This window comes from Thermobia domestica, chromosome 10, assembly GCF_964235325.1.
Source record: "Thermobia domestica chromosome 10, izTheDome1.hap1.1, whole genome shotgun sequence".
NCBI classification, from domain to species: Eukaryota; Metazoa; Arthropoda; class Insecta; order Zygentoma; family Lepismatidae; genus Thermobia; species Thermobia domestica.
This window is the reverse complement of record NC_137463.1, coordinates 234,173,437-234,195,724: the sequence shown is the minus strand read 5'-3', so window position 1 is coordinate 234,195,724 and position 22,288 is coordinate 234,173,437. Positions and strand designations below refer to the sequence as shown.

The following is a 22,288-nucleotide window of genomic DNA, read 5'->3' as shown; positions in this document are numbered from 1 at the left end:
CTTTCTAGCAAGTGTGAACATCCTATCAGTATATTATATTCCTAATGAGGGGATCTTCTCAAAAATTAAATGTAGTGTTGTTTTCTGACCAAAATCAGTAGTATGCAGGAAAATTTGCATATACTCTAATGTATGCAAAACACATTAAAGTGGCGAGAACAAAATCTTACAGTTATAAAAATTGTCATAAAGATAATTGGTTATTTCTACAGATCTATAATAGAGACATAGGTATAGCTCCCGGCAAAGAGGATCAAATATACAGTTGCCCCTTCCTCCCGGGATTTTCGAAGGGTGTTAGTTCTTGTAAATACATGTCAAATAATACTAATCTTTTCTCGCATACTATATAATATTTAATATATTTTATATTTAATACTACTGTATTATAGTTTGTTTACTGTAGTTAATGAGGATAATGCTTAATAAATGTTATGTTGTATAATGTATTATGTGAACGCATATACGTGTGCATTCGTGAATGCAGTATGTGTGTGCATTCGTGACTGTGCTTGGGTGTCAGTCTTTGCCCCTTCCCTTGGAATCGATCCTTTGCCACCCCTTGGAAGAAAGCCCTGCAGGCGTTCCTGCGTATAAAAGTAGAAATTTTAAGATTTAGAAATTAAAAGTGAGAATGAAAGTATGAAACAAATAAGTTCTATAAAGGATGGCATACACAAGATGTGTAGTTGAACATTCAAGGGAATTTCAACCTTATGCATTAAATTTAAAATACTTTCAGTACACCAGTGAAAACGAAAAATAAGTCTATCTACACAGCTAAATAAGCATTTTTTTTAAATAACGGTAAGACTTTTTATAAACATTTTCCACCACATAGACCTTCATATTACCAACCACCGGAGCGAGAAGCAGAAAATGGACAAAAAGTGGCTTATTATATTCTGCCATCTTCATATCTTATGTCTATATACAAAGCTGAATATTTGTTTGTTTATTTATATATTTTTCCGCTATACAAATTCATATCACTGGCTGAGGATAATCCTAGGCAGTGTTTTTATTGACGCAATGAAAGGTGCCGGTAATCATCATAAAAATGTAGTTCTCATTCTGATTGATTGCGAGGATAAAATTTAAACAAGTGGGAGGAACTATGGATACTGTCATTTACTGATCGTATTACGTATTTGAATGTTTATAATATATTCTTGTTTCCATCTTCAAATCAATTCAATTTTTTTGAAAAAAATATATAGGTTAGGTAAATACAAAATAAAGAAGGTACTGACGCTCCGCATTGTACAAGCGAGCGGATTTTTGACATTTTCATTGTCTTACCTTTCATCAATTGCGTATTGCATTATTTAGCTTCAATATCTCATCCAGTGTCCAGTCATGACATATAAATGACAAGATTTTAGGGTAAATAGGGATCCCTCTTTTCCCTAATCCTTTTTACACTTAAAACGGCGGTCAATAAATGCACGCGGAAATGCGAAAGCACAGAAAAAGAAATCCCTGGTATATAAAGAAAATATAATTTTTATATTATTGATATTGGTATCACATTGTCCTCCCTAGTGAATATATTTTACTTTGATTATTTTAATTTTATGGAAAATTTAACCTTTATCACGTATATTAAAAAAAGGGATGAACCAGATAGGATTTTTTAAAATGTTAGCTGGTTTGTTCATTGAGGTTACCATCCTACTTTTGCACCGATTCTCTATGAGACGAAAATGCAAGATCTACCAGCTGCGAATCCAACAAACACCAGTAATTCTTTACCTTCCAAATAATAATAATAATAATAATAATAATAATAATAATAATAATAATAATAATAATAATAATAATAATAATAATAATAATAATATTATTATTATTATTATTATTATTATTATTATTATTATTATTATTATTATTATTTGTAGTAGTATTGATGTGAATTACTATGAATTTATTGTTGGAGTGACTTTGTACCCTTTCCCTTGAGTGATATCAACCATGAGCAGTAAATCTCATTGAGAAGCGTAAAGGAAATAATATGCGATATTTCCTGAAAACCGGGTATTTTTTAAGAAACGTTGTCGTTAAAATGCTTTCATAAAACTGGATGAATTGATTCTCTTCTCTGGGCTGCGGGATTCAGTATTAGAGCTTTGTTCTGTAATGCGTAGTGTCCAGTTAAAAAAAAAAAAAAAAAAAAAAAAAAGTTAACGAAGCCTAAAGGGCATAATTGTGGAACGCTAAACTGAAATATTTCATTCCATTTTTTCTTTTTATATTACTTAAATAAAGAAAAACGAAATTGGGGAAATTAACTCTCTCTCTACTCGTTAATCCTTCTCTTATTTCAATCGCAACCCAATAATTATGTGAGTACTAGGTTAAGTATAAGTATCCTTGAAATGAAGTCAGCGTGATGTCGGATTTTTATGAGGTGAACTTGAGCAAGTATGATGTCGGACTGAGATATCAATTGTCGACTTAAAGGCGAGTGAGCATTATGTGAATTTTCGAAGTGATGCTGTGAATGTGAGGTCCAGTAAGCATTAGAACAGATTGGCATGTAAACGTGAGGTTGAGTGAGGGTGATGCCGAAAGGAAGATGTGAGTGTGAGGTTGAATCAGTGTGAATCCGATTGATGGCATGAGTTTAAGGATGAGTGAAGTTAAGTCAAAGTGGGAACATTTAACCATAGCTACTGAATTTAAAGAGGCTTGGGTGTTGGGTGAACTTCAGAGCCGCATTTTGATGAGGTTAGACTAAATCCTTTTATAATGGACCATTCGTGTTAATAAGCATTAAATCATTAAGCTGCCTCTTTCCAGTTATGACCTCAAACTGTTCTTTGTTATTACCCCGTAAAAAATAAAAAAAAAACTACTGGCAGGTAAAATTAGAAATAGAAATGTTAAATAGAAGATTTCCACTATACTCGCATTTCTACTTAGCCTGCTGTTCGGGAAGTTTCGAGCCCTGAATAGAGAAGTTACCAACTTCTACTATTTTATATAATAATACATAGGTATAGATCGCGGGAAGAAGAAGTACTCTATTATTCTTCACTGATTTTTACAAAAACATTCATTCAGGATGAATTTAAAGCCCCAGAAACATAATCCATAGTCCATCAAAATCAAATATTTTACGAAAATTCTCGTGGAACATGTTTAAGTATAAGATATCCTGTTATTCGTTATTAACTTTATCTTCATGCAATGGAAATCTTTAAACAACCTTTGAGACCCTGCGTATTGCATACAATACGTTTTTCGAACACCTGTCATGACTACGAATATTTAAGAACATGCCCGAATCTCGGTTATTGTATTCGGGAAGTGTCGAAATTACTGCAGAAAAGGTAGCCTGGTTTTTGTTTTTACCTACAGGTGGCTCTATTGTCTGCTGAAGGTAAAAAGAAGACAATTGGGATTATGGACGCATCTGATCCAGATGCATTGATGGAATAATTTCTCAGAAAATAAAACATGGTGAAGTAAATTTAAAGTTTAATGATTTACATATTTTATGCTTATATTACGAAGGGAAATATAAAATTTTCCTTGTGTATTGTAAGCAATACATAGCAATTTGAGATCCAAAGTACTGCATACAATTCGACCCATTACCGATCAATAGGAAAGCAGTATGATAAAATTGTTTTTAAAGATGTACTATTGGGTCTATTGATACCTAATACACAAAATTTCATCAAAAGTTCTTGACAAATAAATGGTCAGGTCTCAGGAGGTTAAAAGAAGTAGTAGCGCCTATATGTTCCATATTTCTTCAAAGTGAAATTGTATTCTTTTTTAAATGAAAATTATCGTGAAACATTTTAATTTTAATTTGGGAGTTTACTCTTATATTTTTGAGAGACTTTAACCTCAAATAGTGGGATGACTGATAAGCATTAAAGAAAATATGCGGCATGCTGCATCAGAACAGAATCCTTTATCATTTGTCATAATTAGAAGAATTTAGTGAGAATTATTAGAAATTTTTATCATATAATTTAAATGAGGAAGCTTCCAAATTTGAGGGGATATTACCTACTTTGGACCTTTTTTGTCTTTGCAATAAACTGATGGGAATTATGTTGACGCCCTAAAATACGTGATACAATGTTTTATCAAAAATCAAAATCGAATAATTTTTACATATTTTATTCTGGAGTGGAATTAACTTTACTGATATTAAAATTCTTATGACTGGGAAATGTAGACCCAAAAATGGGGTTGTTACGGAAAGTTAAAGAAAGATTCGAAATTTCGTAACACTTGGATAAGGTTTCCGGGGTTAAACGGCCACACACAAATGTTGATTGAGTTGGAAGTTTTAAAAGTTTACTTAAAATAAAACTATATATAGTCTACTCGTGCGGAACATACCAGATGCGGGATACTTTCTCATCTTCTTTGTCAAAATCTCAGAACAATATAAGAAAAAAATAAATAAAATCTGAGTTTAACGTCGCACAATTATGCTCGTTAGGCTAAGGGAGGAGATGATTAGAGCAAGTGAATGATAATAGAAGAACTCGTGGAATGAAAAGTGGGACAAAACGGGAGTACCCTGAGAAAACCCACGGACACGATCTTGTCCACTACAAACTTAATTGGCCGGGGATCGAAACAATGAGGACCTCACGCACCAGAGGAAGCGCTCTACCACTGACCCACCGTGCCACACAACAACAACATATGAAAATTAGAAGTTACTAGGAAACATTTTAAGAAGCAATGCCTTTCAAAGGTAAAACTCACTGCCCGAAGGTTTTAATACCTCCATGAGCAGAATAGACTGATATGTCCCTCTCCCATATCATCTTTTTAAAACCATATACGTTATCCGGATATTATCCTTTATCCTTCATCCGTATATTATCCGCTATCCGAATGTTCTACTACACGGATATTATCCGTTATTTGAATTTTATCCATCATCCGGATAAATCCATTATCCGGATATTATCCGCCATCCAAATATATCGATATCCGGATATTATCCGTCATCCGGATATATCGATATCCGGATATTATCCGTCATCCGAATATATCCGTTATTCGGATATTATCCGTCATCCGAATATATCCGTTATTCGGATATTATCCGTCATCCGGATATATCCGTTATCCGGATATTATCAGTCATCCGTTATCCGGATATTATCCGTTATCCGGATATTATCCGTTATCCGGATATTATCCGTCATCCGTTATCCGGATATTATCCGTCATCCGTTATCCGGATATTATCCGTTATCCGGATATTATCCGTTATCCGGATATTATCCGTCATCCGGATATTATCCGTCATCCGGATATTATCCGTCATCCGGATATTATCCGTTATCCGGATATTATCCGTCATCCGTTATCCGGATATTATCCGTTATCCGTTTTGTTATCCGTCATCCGGATATTGCAAATCCGGATAAGTTTCTATCCGATATCCGAATAAAAAATTATCCGGATATGGCCATCCCTAGTTTGAAGTTGAATTAAAATAGATAATACTTGCACTGTGAGTGTGTGTGTGTGTGTGTGTTTCCCCATGTTTGAGGGGAAGATTTAGTATCAGGTATTGGTGACTGAAGACTGGCTTCTAACCCGGAATCTACAGTTACATGTGTGGCACTTATAATCACTCAGTATTAAATCGCAATTGTAGGATATATCATATACTGCCCAGTCATGGATTCGAACCTTAATACGCTAGTCTGCTGAAGAGTACGCTTCTTACGGAATTGAACCCAAGGCTCATAGTAAAAATGGGTTATTCAGCGTGAGGTTCATTTCACCACCTTCAACATACACAGCAATATCAACAGCAACTTCAACAAGCCGTAGCGTACTTGGCCCTTTTCAGAAGGAATACACTGCCAAACTACTTGATCATGTTCACAGAAAACTGGGAAGGATCTCCTCCCTGTTCTTTCATGAATCGACATTCGCTAAATGCAATTGAAGCGTTGTTATTTGTTTACTGGTCTTCCAGTCTATAGAAACCCTCATACTATGTGTTGTACAATTTACCCTTAATTGTTAAATTGCACTGCTTCGTCGAAGAGTGACTTGAGCATACAAATTTTCTAAGGTTCTCCTGGTGTAAATTAAAAATGCTTATACGGGAAGGTCAACTGAGCGAATTTTTACTATCGAAATCTGGAGTTATCAGCATTGCAAGATAGTCACTGCTACAAATTTAACAGGATAAAAGAATTTCTAATTCTTTCTTTTGCTCATGTGAATGACTTTCCTGGTGTCGTAGTAAAGCTGATCTAGAAGTAAAAGCTTTTTCACATTGACTACAGTTGTATGGTCGATTACCTGTGTGGGATCTCTTATGAATTACAAGGTTCTTACTTTGCGTAAAGGATTTTCCACATAAGTTACAATTAAACTTCCTCTCACCCGTATGAGTGAGCGAATGCTGAGAATGAAGCTGTTTAGTTCGAGACCTCTTCCCACATACTTCACAAACGTACGGTTTCTCCCCAGTGTGTATTCTCTGATGTTCAACCAGTGAATTGCGAGTTTTTACACCCTTACCACATTCATCACAAGTATACAGTTCCACTTCTTCGTTTATCCTATTATGAATAGTTTGGTGTTCTTTAAAATCCGACAGTCTCACAAAGGTTCGACCACAGACATCACACACAAAACCTTTAGACTTGTGTATTTGCAAATGGGCACTGTAACTGCTGTACGAAAAATAATGTGCATTGCATGTTTCACAGATATATATTTTCTCTTTGGTATGAATATTTTCGTGATTTGCAAAGGTAAATTTTTCATAAAATCCTCGATTACAAAATCTGCAAAGATAAGGGGGTTCTGCGTGTCTTCTCTCGTGATAAGTCAACAGAATTTGGGATAGGAACTCTCTTCCACAAATGTTACACACAAACTTAAATTCTTCCTTGTTATGGCGTCTGGCATGTTCTTTAAGATCCTGCAAAGTCTTATATCGTTTCATACAAACTTTACATTCATGATTTCGTTCTTGAGTGTGTCTGCTTTTATGTTGAAGGTAGTAACGTGAGCTTACTAACTTATCACAAATTTCACATTTACGACGACGACGAACTCCCTGACTGTTCTTAACACTGTCATTCTTTGTGCTAATTGCTCTAAGTTGAGAAACTGCCTTCTCAATTTGTAACTTATTAAATTGGCTATTATTGGAAAGACGATAACATTTCTTATAGTCTTGTACGAGCACAGGCACGATCGACTTCTTGCATTTATCCAAAATTGATGTAGAACCTCTCTGAAGTAAAAGCTTCCTGTAAATAATACAAATAATTATTACGTAAATAGTCATCTAAATTTATACCTAAAATTGGAGGAATGCGCTCTTCAGACCTCGCTCTTGACCATTCTAAAGATATTTAACAAATATATAAAAATTACATACAAAGAAAGAAAAAGATTTGAATTCGGGTCTCCAGCTTACCATACCGATGTTTTAACCACTATCCAGACCATTTCTGAGCAGAGATACATTTAATCACTCATGAAATCGATGCTCAACCACTTAGACGACATGGACTGTTCTACTGCTCCTAGTCTTGGATAACCCAGTTTTTACATTACAAATCTTCTACTGGTATTAACTCAATGGCATACAAAGAGTAAATGATCGCACACTAAATCAAACTTATTACGAGTAGTTTACGAGGAATTTGCAAAATTCAAAGAAAATCCAAATCACATAGAAGACAAAAAATTAATGAAGTGATAAAAGTGACTTTAATTTGCCTGTATACGTATTACGTGAAAATTTTCAGAAAGTTATTATGCCTGTACATGTATTACGTGAAAACTTCGCGAACAATAGAAAATTTACGAAGAAAATACTAACATGAAAACGAAACTCACATTCTGATAACCAAAATTAATGCATAGATTTTATAACTTCATCGTACTAAAACATAGTACGCCTGTAGTATCACTGTCTAGAAACCCTCACATAGCTAAATTGTCAATCTGGAACACATAAAATTATAAAATTGTAACGTGCCGTTTACCGGTAACGTGTACATTGTTACTGTTGTTATTATTATTTTTCGTTGTTTGTTTGGTCCCCGTGTTGTAAAATAGTGCCATTCGTTTTGATGTTGAGTAACGTGACTTGCATTGTTCGTGTTTAAATGAAATGTTATTTTAATGTTTGTTTATTACAGGTCAATACCATAATGAAAATCCCGAAATGGTGAGTTTATTCTATAACTGCACCGTACCGTAATTTGTGGTAGGACTACGTTCAATTTAAATATAACTAGAAATGTGATTTCATGCATTAATTACATATTTATATACTCATCGTTTGGTGCTATAATTTCCGTATAAAACTATTACTTATTCGTGCTTAATTACATATTTATATACTCATTATAAATGTACATACCAATAAATTCAGTAAATATGTTCACCTCCAATAGAAAGGTGAAAGTGTAAAATTCGAAACCACGTTATAACATAATTCGCTGCAACATACTAGCATCGTAATTCGTTTCTCATTTGTTTTATGTTAAGTTGGAAGTTGCCAAGATGGCGACTTTAGGTAGTGAAATAGTCGCTTGTTTTCTGTAAACATGACGTGGTAAGGACTGACGAAAGTAAGTGAGAATTAAAGTTATTTCGTTTCTTACTTCGGGAAATATTAAAGATAGATGAATATTCATATTTGTTAATAATTAGTTAGGTCTTTAAAATTTAAAGTAGGTAATTATAATAAAAATTCTCAGTTTACGATATGGTAGATAGTGTTTAGCCTGGGGTGTGTGTTTGCCAGGTATTAAAAAGATGAATTACCTTCATACCTAGTGTGTAAAAGGTGTGACGCATTCAGCACACATTCTAAATTATTCAGCACAAATTGCTGTATTTGATAAAAGATTGCAAAATTTGAATAATTCGGCACAATCTACGTTTATTGAACAAAAATGGAGGCTCTGAAACCAAATTTTGATAAGTAAACCTTGTTAGATGACGCGTCACTGATAAAGGTCATCCATGTCATCAACGAAGATGTTGGTACAGAGGATTTTATTGCTGTAGACAGCATCCAGTCCCAGTTGGGGATCTTCTCTCCATCTTTTGTGTAGAGGCGGTGACCAGATGAATGTGGGCGATGTAAACAGTGTATAAATAATAAGGTAACAAGAGTTTTTTTTTTTTAAATTCCGTTGAACCATCCAGACGGCTGATGACTCGATTGGCAGTATAATTTGGGTGAACTTCAAAACCTTGATCAGTATTAACTGTTTAAAATTTTGTGGATATCAGTACCTAAGTTATCATGACTAACATGTGCGAATAGAATCTTGAGTTGCGTCACGCATCTTGTAGCTTCACCATAGTGTTTCCACTGACACTAATACGAACCAATGTTTTGGTTGTAATATACTAACTCCATTACAACTTTGATAATAAATAAAATTTTGCTATGTACAGTATAAACTAGGTTCGGAGAATGCTTCTGGTACAAATTTTTACAAAGATAGATAATTTACACTTAAGTTATTGAAGTCTATGATTGGAAGGTTAGGTTAGGATGAATGTACGACACAGGATCAATTCGACTTGTCACTCCTTATTATGTAATGCATATAATTGATATTTTGTTATTATTATGTCGATCCATCAGAAATATATTATGTGTAGGCTATAACAAGAAAAGTACTAGAATATAAACAACGTCCCTATATAATTAAATACCCTGTCACGTAGCGTAGGTTTTTTTTTCAGTCATGCATATCATTTGTATATAATTCATTTTCATTAGTAGTAGTAATTATTAGAGCAAAAGTATTGTCCAGTGGCTACATATGTAGGCCAAGTTTAGTACATGCTACCGGTGTAAACTTAAAATAGAAAGGAAATAATAGTGTAGCAGTATGTGTTTTGGGACATATAAATAAATGTGACAGGAGTGATTATGTTGTATTCCTCGGAACGTTGAACATTTTTTTTTCTTTCTATTTTGTCCTTTCTACTTCTTGAAATGATATTGATGGATCAGTTCACAAGTATGATGATCATGCGGATCTGAAATGTCATTCAGTCTTATAGGATATATTAGTGAAGAGTAACTCTGAACTTCCGAAGAAGGCCACTTATAATGCAAACGTTTATTACCTTCTGAAAACCAAGATCTATCCTGTTAGTTTTTTTTTTTTTTTTTGGTATTTCTTGTACCGGGTTATTTCCGGAAAGCTGTCGAGAAGCATACTCTAAATAAATACAGTAAATATGACTAGCTTTTGGGAATAAATACCAAAGTCAGATAATATATCAACGTAAAGTTTATTGATAGTGTAAATAAGAATTACAATAGTAAGCTGTTTACTGTAAAGTATTGACAAATGAAATGTAAAAGTGAAATCTTGTAATCACAAGGCTTATACTGCATAACATTTAGTTTTTTTTTAAGCTATCAATGCAATTTATTTGGAAGAATATTAACTCTTGTTTTCTAAAATTCTGATTTCTGACTTGTAATTGGATTCTGGATCTGAAACAATAAATAATCATTTTACTTTGAGTTTATGATTTGAGAAAATTCTACTAAAATTAGTTATAGATATATATGTAATAATAAATAATGTGAACTAGTGTCGAACGTGTGCTAGTTTGAATATCAATTAAATCTCATCGTTGGTCTGCTACTTTAGCAAGAACCTGATATTGGCAGTCAATTTCCGTTGGGTATTTGGAATAGATATTTCTCTCTCTTTCTTTCTTGAAAATGATAGGTTAGTTTAGGTGCGTTATAAATTTTGCAAACATTACAAAACAAGCAAAGAGCAATTCAGGAGTGTCTTCGAAAAAAACCCGATTTAAATTTACAGAACATCTTATGACAGTAATGTTGTTTGCACTAGATATACTTCCACAATTTATTTGAAATTTTCTTTGATAAACTGTTAATAAAGTGTGTTCAATGTATATTTTTTTATAACACTAATCTCTGCTACGAACTCTCTTCAGTCTACGCTGAAGAAGAATTCGGATCACTATCAGGGACTGAGTTTGCTAGAATGAATTGTTCGCGATAATCTAGAAAAATTATTTAGTGAATCTGCAAAGCTTCTGAAATTAATATTAACTGTACCTATGGCGTCAGCAAAAGAAGAAAGGGTTTTTTCCACATCAAAAAGAATTGACACTATCAGGAACTGAATATCCCAAGAAAGGTTATCACCACTGGCAGTGGTTGAAGTGAGACGGTATGCGGTGGAATGACATACCGCCTCTGGTTTTTCAGTGATCAAGACGTACCGTTACTGGAGTGTAGATGCTAAATATCTTTTAATAAATCCATTTATACACAGTAATTGACAAATAGCTTTGCACGCAAAAGGATTTTATTTCTTATGTTGTAATAATTTCTAAGTTGACAATACCAACATTTTTGTTACCTTTTTCCTATATATCTTCAAAGAAGTTCATCTAATTTATATTTTGATGTCCCATACTGAATTGTTTCTTTCCTATGTATGTATGTGTCTTCTTGTCTTAATGCACATAAATATCGTGTTTTAAGCATGGGTGGATTTAGGGGTTGTCTGCTGTGGAAGGCGGATCTTCCGGGAATTTAGAATATTTTTGAGTCGAGTGGAGGGTCCGGGAGTCCTCCCGCAGGAAATTAAGATAAAAACTCGGTTTTTGAGCATTTTCGTGCATAATTCTTTCTAATACAACATAAGGGGTTATATTTTTTCTCAGAAAGTTGTTGGCTGGGGATCAAAGTCTCTCCATGTCTTCCTCCCCCCCATAACTTATAGAAGCTCTCCAATGATTTTCAGTTATTATTTAAATAGATGCAATCTTTTAGACAACATACCCTCACTGTATTTCAACATTTAGATAGCCGGTATGTCGAGTCAAAATCGTAATAAAACATACCGTCCCTCTTTTTTCACTTCGAATAGTGACCATTGGTTATGCTTGCCATCGAAAAAGACCTGACAATAAGAATACCAGAGTTCAAGCAGGATGTATTAGGCAGATTTGCTCTAATTAAAGAAATGACAATGAACTTACTAATTAAATAAGGTGATTAATCGGATAAAATGTTCTGCATTTTTTTTATTTTTTAAAAAACAGAATTTTATTTAATTTCACATGTCACATAGCATTTGCATCTCAAGTTATGCTAATTAGCCAATTAGTCCACTTTATATCTTCTGTCTCCAATCGTTCGTACTGCAACACCCGAAACCACAATCCAGCGGCCGCCACTGACTTGGGAGCAGATTTACAAATTTATACATTTATTCATTTCTTTATATATTCTGCAGACAATTCAGAAACAGAAGCGATGTATTCATTTTAGAATTAATAATCTATTTGGACTGGAATACTTTCTTGAACACAGAAAACTGCCTGTATTCCATTATTCCGAGTTTCCTGCACTTCGAATTATAGACAACTCGTTCTAATGAGGCAATCATCGTTAAGTATTTTGCTAGCATTAGTAAGTCACGTCCACTGCAGCCCTCGGCTAGCACACTAGTAATTTGTAGTACCGTTTTTTAATTGTAATTTTCCTTTCTCTTTCCTTCCACCAGTCTTGTATCATGTCGCTCAGAATATAATTTTTGCCCAAACCACATTCTGACCATTTTCCTTCCCTTTTTAAAATACATCACGCAAGTTTGTATTCCTTGCACTTCCTCACTGCCAATCCTCTTGACCCTGGTTATTTTCTCCATTTTCCATTCAGTCAGATTTCATCGCGTTTGTTACTGTTTTTGCATAATGAGCACATTACTGTTTCGTGGAGTACAATATTCGGCACGAAATCTTTTAGGAGTGTTTTCCTTAACATTTTATTTTAGAAGCAACAAAATATACATTCTTTCTCCCTAAATTCTTATTTTGCCATTCCCTTCCTTGCTTTTACTCCATGTTCAGACTCATTCATAACTTAACGAATAATAGCATCTAGGTATCGAACATAAGAATCATCCCTCGGTCTTTCGGAAGTAACAGACAAAATATGGGACAATCTATTCAATTTGAAAATCCTATTTCTAAACTAAAAATATTCAATTTATTATATTATAATATAAATCTACAATGCAGAGGTATTTTACACTGTCTGATTGAATAGTGTGCTTGATTAATATTACACTGACTACTATGTGTATTATATTATTCCTGTTTCTTTCTTAATGTAATTGTAGATATTACACAACATAGGCGCCGACTTGAAGAAAATATTGGCGGGTCCAAGCAATGAATAAATATATCATCATCGTATTGAATCGTTTTCAATTAACTGCTTGTTGAAGGACCCCTTCCCCCCAAATCTCGATCCGCTACTCCGCTGCAAAATTCACACTGCATTGATCTTCACTTGTCAAATCAGTGTTGCCAGAGTGTTGATTGAAGTTTCAGTGCTCTATTCAACACCAGTCTGAAAACCGCCTTTTCTATCGAATAAAAAGGCTGTAGGGATGGACACGAGCGAGTTTTCTTTGAAACTCGACTCGAATTCAGGTTGAATTTCGAGTCGAGTCGAGCCAGAACGAGCCAAATGGACCTAAATTTTATCTAGTTTCAAGTACTCTCTTCAATTATCCTACATAGACAGTGTAATTATTATCAATGATACTAGGCCTACTGTTACTACAACTTATTATTATTATTATTATTTTCTGGTCTGTTTTAAATGATTGTATAATAGTCTTAACATAGTGTTGTATTTTTGCCAATGAGCTGTTCACGGCACTGAAAATAAAGTTATTATTATCATTATTATTATTATTATTATTATTATTATTATTATAACAACACCATGTATAAACATGAGAGATAGGTGGTTTCTATCTGAATACTAAAAACTAATTGACTGCCGATCTCGGTAGTCGTGAAGTCTGAGGCATGGCCATCGTTCACGAGATTCTGGATTTGAGTTCCGGAGAAGCAAGGATTTGGCTAAGGCCAAATATTGTTAAAAGGTATAGGGCGCTGGCCAAACATGTTCAAAACTGCTCGGCTCGGGCTTAGAGTTGTCGGCCTGGGTGAGTCGATCTAAGCCGATGGCTCGCCCAAACCGAGACGAACAGAGCTGATAGCTCAGTTGGGGCGAATCGATGGCTCATCCCAGCCATGCCGGGTCGAGCATTTCGCTCCGTTGAACTCAGCCGAGCAAGTTTACATCACTACCCGGGTTGATCCTCTGTTTGGGCTCAAAAATTCGACCGTACAGGTCTCAGCCTTGATGGTAAGAACTAAAGTATATACTTAAATTGGTGCTAACGACATTTGAGGCCTCGTTATAAAACCCTTTGTCGTCTCGTTATCGAGACGAAACGAGATACAAACAGTGTCCCCTCTCGTGAACAATACTAAAAGTATTCAACTTTATCGCTTACATTTCTCACGGCTTTCGCTTTCCAGTCTAATCATGCCATGATTTTAAAACGAGCTGAACCAGCGAGCCATTTATCGAACTCGACTCAACTTGAAACCCGACCTAAAAAACAGCGACTCGGTTCGGAACTCAACTCGAGAAAATTACGTTTGACTCGACTCGGAACTCGATTCGAATTCGAGTCGAGTCGAGTTTTAACTTGGCTCGTGCTCATTCCTAGAAGGCTATTCTTAACGTTAAATTAAAGGAATGACGAAGTTTACAACAGAAATTCTTGCTCCTCTTTGTTAATTCTTCCCCGGCCGCATTATGTTGGAGAGGCGAGGACCCCACCTCTAAATATTGGGGGGCCAAAAGTGTCCTGCCCCCCCCCCCCCAAAGTCGGCGCCTATGTTACACACAACCAACGTATGTCCGGATTTATGAACCATTTGGAACCTCTGACTGATTTAGCCCCATTTCGTTCGTTAAAACGAGGAATGAGTGTCTATCATCTGCCCTACTTTTTATGCTATTGTTTTTATTATTGATACACAGTGCTTGTTTCAATCAACACTGCTTTCGTCTTTTTAGCAATTACTTTAATTCCATATTCTTCACGGTTACCACTCTGTTAATTTTCGATTCATATTTCCCAACAGGAACTATAATGTGGGCAAACCGCATACATCTAATCGTTCTACTTGCACTGAAATGTCGTCTTCCCTCTTTACTATTCCAAATACACTTTTTTACTTTTCTCTATAAATGCTTCATATGTATTCTTAATAAGCCAATACCAACTTGCGTGCTCTTACCTGTCCTAAATTCAAACTGTTCCTTCTCAATTTCCTCATTTATTCCTGTCCTATGTCCCATTTTCGAAAACCGCTTTTAAGAAGACGGGGCTTACTATATTTTTTGTCTCCACGTTTCAAATTAAGTTTTGCACGCAGTTTGTACCGTGTTGTTATGTGTTGTTTCCATTACAATGTGTATCCTAAGGGAGAATGAAGGGTGCTAAATGTACAAAATAAAGAAGCTTAAAAATTCCATCAAATTAGATTGACGAAACTTTGTATTCACACTTCCTTTCAATAAAGTAACATCCCATCGACGGATGAACTGTTTAACTAATTTCGAAACATAGCACTTCGCTCGGTTTGGGCTTTTACAATGTTGTTTTCATTAAAATATGTATCTTAAGAGGGAAGAAAATGAAATGAAATCTTTGAGTTTTACGTCCCACGGTTATGCCGGTTAGGCTAAAGGAGACGGTGATGATGAGTAATGAATGAAAAATGGTGGAATGAAGAAAGTGGGAGGAAACGGGAGAACCCCGAGAAAACCTACGCACACGGTGTTTGTCCACCACAAGGTTCACTTGGCGGGGGCTGGGATCCAACCCGGGACCCCAAGCACCAGAGGTGAACGCTCTACCACTGAGCCACCGCGGCCCCCTTAAGAGGGAAGAGTTCAAATATAAACCTTTCAAATATTTTCCATAAACGTGATCTCTCAGCGTAAAGAACAGACATTTCAGGGTTAAATAATATTAACCTTGACTGAGATCATTGATTTAAAAAATAATCATCCGATTTAACTCACGTTCATTTATATCAATAAACCGTAAAAATAAGCAATTTTATTTCACATTCCCCGGTTTATTATCACGCGTCTAATACTTACATCTGACCTGCTAAAGCTGCTGCAAATGAAAAACTGTCAGCATTACTAGGTTCTTCTTTTTCTTCCTTCTTATTAACAACTTTTCTCTCTTGATAATAATCACTTACAGGTTCTTGCTTAGGTACGGTATTTTCAGGTGTACATATAAGAAACGGATCTGTAGACAAATCTTTCTGCATTCCCACGTCTTCATTCATGTACATTTCACTACATTCAGCTTCACACATAACCTGCAAAAATGAAGACACGTTTATATAAGCAAACAAGAATTCCAAATACATATTATTATCTCAGATTGCATCTAATTAGTTTTGTCAGTCATGCTGCAGATTTGTAGAGGAACACTAATGTTGCAGATCTGAAATACTTGAACCGGTATTTTAGTAATTACGAAAGACAGATTTATTGGGGGCATTTCTAAGTTACATTTTTATATACAGACAGATGATGACCAAATTTTTTAGGACTGAAAGTCAGATGATTTTTTTTTTAAATGAAGGTTGAAGCTGTTCTATTACTAATATGTTTAATAGTGTTTCTCAGTGTCATGAGCATGCATTACACAAGTTTGAACCCTGTACTGTAGTAAATGTATTTTGTATCTGGAGCCAAGTGGCAAGGTGCACGGGAAGTTGCCATGGAAAATACACAGTTAAGTGTATGCATTTACAACATTCTATTTCTAATAGTTATTTCCACTGGTAAGTTAAAATATACAATAAAAAGAAGTCTTATGTGTTTTGGACAACAGTTTAGTAGGAAGAAGTTAGAGTGGTTTTCTTTCAATAAGTAAAATTCACAGACCTGTTAAAAATGACGGCCACGTTTTTGATCATTTTATAATGTTAAAAATAACATTAAAAACTAACATTCTTAACTCAAATTTCCACGGATGAACAAAATTCTATAAGTGAGTGAATGTGAGTAGTGCAAGTGATAACCAAACTCAATTGCCGCTTGGATTTTCCTGTTTCCTTTAAATTTTCTCGAAGATGATTGTATCTAAAGGAGCTAGTGTAACAAACAGAAGTGGTGCTGAAGAGGATCCCAGGGAGAACCGATATTACGCAATAACCAGAAATATTCACAGGATACAGAGGTTCGTTTACAATTTATTTAACGGGAAATTACCCATTACTAAAACAATGCTATAAAGGATGATTCATTGAATCTTTTTAACTATCGGATTCTCAAGACTTTTATTACGATTTTTATGAAGGAGGGACAAAGTTTACTATAATCCTGATTTACAATAACTGCCGTCGTTTAATTCCTAAGAAAGTACAGTAAACTGAAATTTGAAATTATTTTACACGAAATTGCCCTCCAAGGAAGCTCTAGCCACGCCCTAAAAGTAAAAGATCAAACTGTGAAACATGTAAATTACACTAAGTTACATTATATATAATCATCTCAAATTAAAGTTTCTATGAATTGCAGTTTATGAGATTATATCCTGCAGAATACTATGCCTTAATAGTGGTAAGTTAAGGAAGGTGGAAACTGTTAGCAATAGTCACTTAGATGTTTGTAATTATCAGATACCATGATTCTGACTGTTTAGTAACCAAACTGGACAGACGTTTGATACATTTAACTGTTCACAATAGTTATCATGGTCTAGTTTCTTTTTTCTTTTTTTCTTTTTTTTATTTATTTATTTGAAAAATAGACAAAACAAGAAAAAATTAGACTTCTACACGAAATCGGCTCCGGGAAACTGGAGACGCCCCAATTGCTAAATGTCACAATATGGTGGAAACTATAGTTATTATCTATAATTACGAAAGATTCAAAAACTTCAGGTTTAAGTCAAATATTTTTCCCTGCAATATTTTTCATTGTCTTCTGTAATTTTTTACTTAATACTAGTAGAAATGCTTTTTCTTCGGATGGGAAGAACAACGTTTATAACAAATTTTTGGAGTAAGAAAATTAGTGAAATATATAACAACGAACAATGCGATTCAGCAACCTATCTACGACAGATATGGTTTATTGTACACTTCTCCAAAATATAATTTCGCGTTGATTTTTTTAAAAGTCCCTTAAAGTTGTGAGTTTGGTAACAACGCACGCGAAGTAATGCGGTTATGGTATGTGTTAACTATTATCTAAATAGAATGAGATGTACGCGAGAGGTATTGGAATCATAAGAATGACCAACTTTCTTAAAAATCTAGACATCGATAATTTGTACTACAATATTCACGAACATTTGTTTTCTGTTGAAATGAAAGAATAGGGAGCTGGGGGAATGTTTCTACTGTTTGTAATTTTACGTTTAGTAGTGACTGTTCAAAACTTCCCGAGCACTGACTCATGACTAAGCATTGATAAATGTGAAACAGGTATATACCTCAGACTATTGATGTAGAATCCAATACAAGTGGATCAGTCAAGTATGGTCTCACCTCAATAACCACGTCCTCCTCCTAGTATCACGCCGCAAGTACTCTCGTCTTCAGAAAGCCGAGTAGTTTTCATTCGTTACTCGAGCTGAGGTCATGTACTTTCTGTACTCGTGGTGAAATCTTAAGTACGTATACCTACGAATCTACTTCTCTCACCATATTTGTCAATGCATGAACCTACACAATGACTTGTGAAAGGTAGATGACTTCAGCGCTTGGAAACGATTTCAGTTTTTACAGATAAAATTTCATTAATTAATCACAATTGAGTTCTGAAGAACCCAACATTTCCTTTCTCTGTTTTTGAACGTCATTTGAAGAGTAATTAACTAAAAATACATTTACGGACAAAGGTTTAATAATTAAGCTGAATAGCGTCCGTCACAGTAATAGACAGGGAGGTCGTAAGATATAAAGAGTAGTGAAGCCTTCCCAACTATCATATAATAAATGAATTTATCACTTAATAGTGCATTAAGTGTTTTTTATTAACATGGAACAAAATAAACAATTAAAATAATATTTTTAGTGCGAATATTTGGTACATGGAAGGTGAGAGAATAGTTAAAGCATCCAAAATTAAAAAAATATCTGAGGCCAATGTTGTGTAAACTGGAAAATAAACTTTCCCACAATAAGCTATAACATGACATCTACCTAATCTCGATATGTGCTTCTGTGATTTGATTTATTGTTTACAAAAAAAGTTAAAAACAAAATATCTGGTAATGTTCTGGTGGACAAATACACGGATTTTCCGAAACAAAACAAAACAAAACAAAACAAAAAAAAAAAAAAAACACTTTATATTTGTATACGTAACAATAATATTTATCAGAAAACTATTATTTAACTGGTCTAATTGTAAGATTCAAAAATATAGTGCCAACTAGTTGTAACAAACAAGGACATTTACAAGTATAAAAAGATAGATTTTATAAACCAGAATTCATTCTTTTGGGATCATTCAACAATCATTCATTCGGCTTCCACCATTTCGGATTCACTTCGTTCCATTCAGAGCTTCAACATGAAGTCTCTAAGTAGCTGTCGTCAGGACATTAAGTATAAACTCAAAAAGAAAGTATAACTAATGTATGGTATCATATGACAAGTCAAAATTATCTATTAGCAATTTGCATGCTTTTGTAGTTATTATATGCTTCTTTCTTTTACTAAAGTAATATATTTGTGCATTTAACTTATATGTAATTGCTTCTTTTATTCTAAATATTAATTAATTACATTATGCATTCTTATTATTATTTTTATTCAATCTATTTTATTCTACAATCTGTCACATCCAAAAAAATGTCATAAATCATTTGAATAATGGTCTCCATGTAACAGGCAATACATACACTATAACTATAATCCCACTATACTACCCATTCCATTATTGTGGTATACTAATACACTTTACCCATTACACCGTTAAAAATCAATTTTATATTTATTTTCTTTATATATGTTACAACATACCTTGTTGCTTGCTGTCTGAAATATTAAGGTCCTAATCCTTTACTTAATACAACGTTAATTTCACAGCAAAATACTGAATTGGGAAACACAGAAAATTTTGTTTAGTTAAAGCACACACACACACTCTTTTTAACCCGAAGAAAAGCGTACAAAAGAAGGATGATTTTAAAGAGTTCCCTCGATATTAATACACCTGAAAAGTACTTCCACAGTGAGTTTCGATAGCCGTGCGTGTTTAGTTCTTTCCTTCTGTTGTGATTTCACTGGGTGCTTTCATTTAAAAAGAAAAAAAAAAAAAAAATGACGTTAGTTGACAGTGTCTGATTTCAGGATTCATTTACTTCTTTCTTTCTTTCTTCAGGAGAAGCCATGCTTTAGAAAGTCGCTGACTGCTTTTTATATCCGACAACACCAAGGAAATAAGTAATCTGAGATTTTTTTAAAGGGCACATACATGCTACTAAATTGTTACTAAAATGGATTAAAGCTTTAATTTTCATCCCTCGCACAGATAACTTTTCCCCTCTAGAAATTTCTCGAATCTTTACGAGGGTCGAAATATGAAATAACTAATTTTGCAGACGAAAGTCCGACAATTAGAAACAAATTTCGTGAAGGAGATTGGTTTAACGAAACTCTGTTATATATTTACCCTGTCCGTGTATCCATCCGTCTGGAATACAAAAACAGCTCAAGGATTACTTGTTGGATCACCAGCAAATCTGTTTAGCATGTAGAGGATCAAAAATCTGGAATCGAGTTGATTACAGAAACAACATCAAACCAGCAGTAATAAAAATAAAAACCGTGATAGATTATGCAAAGCGATTTCCTGTGCCGTAGATCAACCACTTCCGGTTTTAACGGTGACAGCTATAGAGTAAAAACTTGCCATAGATAGCAAGTTGTTTTCTACTACCAATTAAGCGTTCTAAGAATATATTTCTATAAGAATAAAATAATAATAGATTTTACTACTTCAACTGCAAGTAGTAAAATCTTACCACTTGCTGTTTCAATATTAATTGAGAAAATATCACGCCACACAACTTCTTCAGGTCTTGTACACGTGTCACTATATATAGATAGAATAAATAAATGTATGTTTGCCCGTCAAACTCAGTACAACCATAGTATAACCATACATTATAAAGTAACAGTGACACGTATACTCCAGGCGAAGGTGTAGTTTATGATGGCATATACAGGGTGTTTCCAAAGTTCCCTGACATAGGGTAACTCTGTTATTATCAGTTACAACAAACTGTAAGAGGGGAAATTTTCTCCAAATATATTATCAATCTAAAGTGAAAGATTTTTTAAATGGGACGAGCCGTTTGGCCTGTACACTTTTTATGTGTCCAATGTTAAATGAGGATTAACGTAGCCATTTACCTGGACGCACAACATAAGTGAATAAAGTGACTGTCTTTTATACTAACATGTCGATGGCCAGCCCCCATTTCATACATGCCCCTATTCACCATACCTTTACAAAATTTAATGCCTGGCAACGATTTTACAGACGGAATTACATAGCAGTTTTACAGACAAAGAATTCATTAATCAATCACAATTAAGTTTTGAAATATCCATCATTTCCTTTCGCTGTTCGTTGAATGTCTTTTGAAGGATACTGAAGTAAAAGTACAATCACGGACAAAGTTTAACAACGATATCGATGAGCGTCCGTGACACCTCCCAGCAGAAAATATGGCGTCACTCGTCAGATTAGATATTGAAAATGCTGGGGAAAAGGCAACAAATAAATAAAAAAATATTTCAAAACGTAGTTTCAATGTTCGTTCATTCTCCTGAAACTTTTTTCCTTTCCAGTCATCAATTGTAGCGGCTGGATTAAAATAGCGTATTCCTTGCAGAATCTTCGGACGTAATTTGTGAGACCAAGGAAAGATTTAAGACGTTTAGGCAATTTAAAAGTTAATTGCGTTTATTATTTTATTACTGACTTGGTAACCAACGGAACTATGTACCCAAGCGGAAGTATTTCTTGTAAAAATTTGCACTTTTCTACTGAGAATTTTAAACCTTCACTTCTCAATCTTTCAAATACAGTGCCCAAAATGTCTACCAATTGGTGTTAATAGTTTCCAAAAATAAATACATCTTCCATATAGAACGAAACGTTTGCTGGTGCTACATTCGCTAAAATAATGGACATTATTCTTGTGTAAACAACGGACGCTGATAGATATTCCTCTGGTAAAATTCGAAGTTTAAAACTTCAGTCGCCTGGGATATTAAATCCAGTATAATCCTTAGTCTTCATTAAGAGGGATTGTATGGTACGCAGATTTTATATCGCAAATGCTGTAACATAAATGTCCTCCCA

General features: G+C 34.3%; 1 protein-coding gene across 2 annotated transcripts in view; it reads right to left on the bottom strand.

Moving 5' to 3' along the window:
• Nucleotides 1-6,099: 6,099 nt before the first annotated feature.
• The window catches only part of LOC145663090 (uncharacterized), a 38,740-nt gene continuing 22,551 nt past the window's right edge, over nt 6,100-22,288 (bottom strand). For both annotated transcript variants that reach the window (XM_081729357.1, XM_081729358.1), the window contains exons 3-4: nt 16,040-16,269; nt 6,100-7,268 (exon numbers count right to left, since the gene is read on the bottom strand). In XM_081729357.1, the coding sequence (XP_081585483.1) occupies nt 6,182-7,268; nt 16,040-16,269 (1,317 nt within the window). In that variant the 3' untranslated portion in view covers nt 6,100-6,181. The remainder of the gene's footprint in view (nt 7,269-16,039; nt 16,270-22,288) is intronic.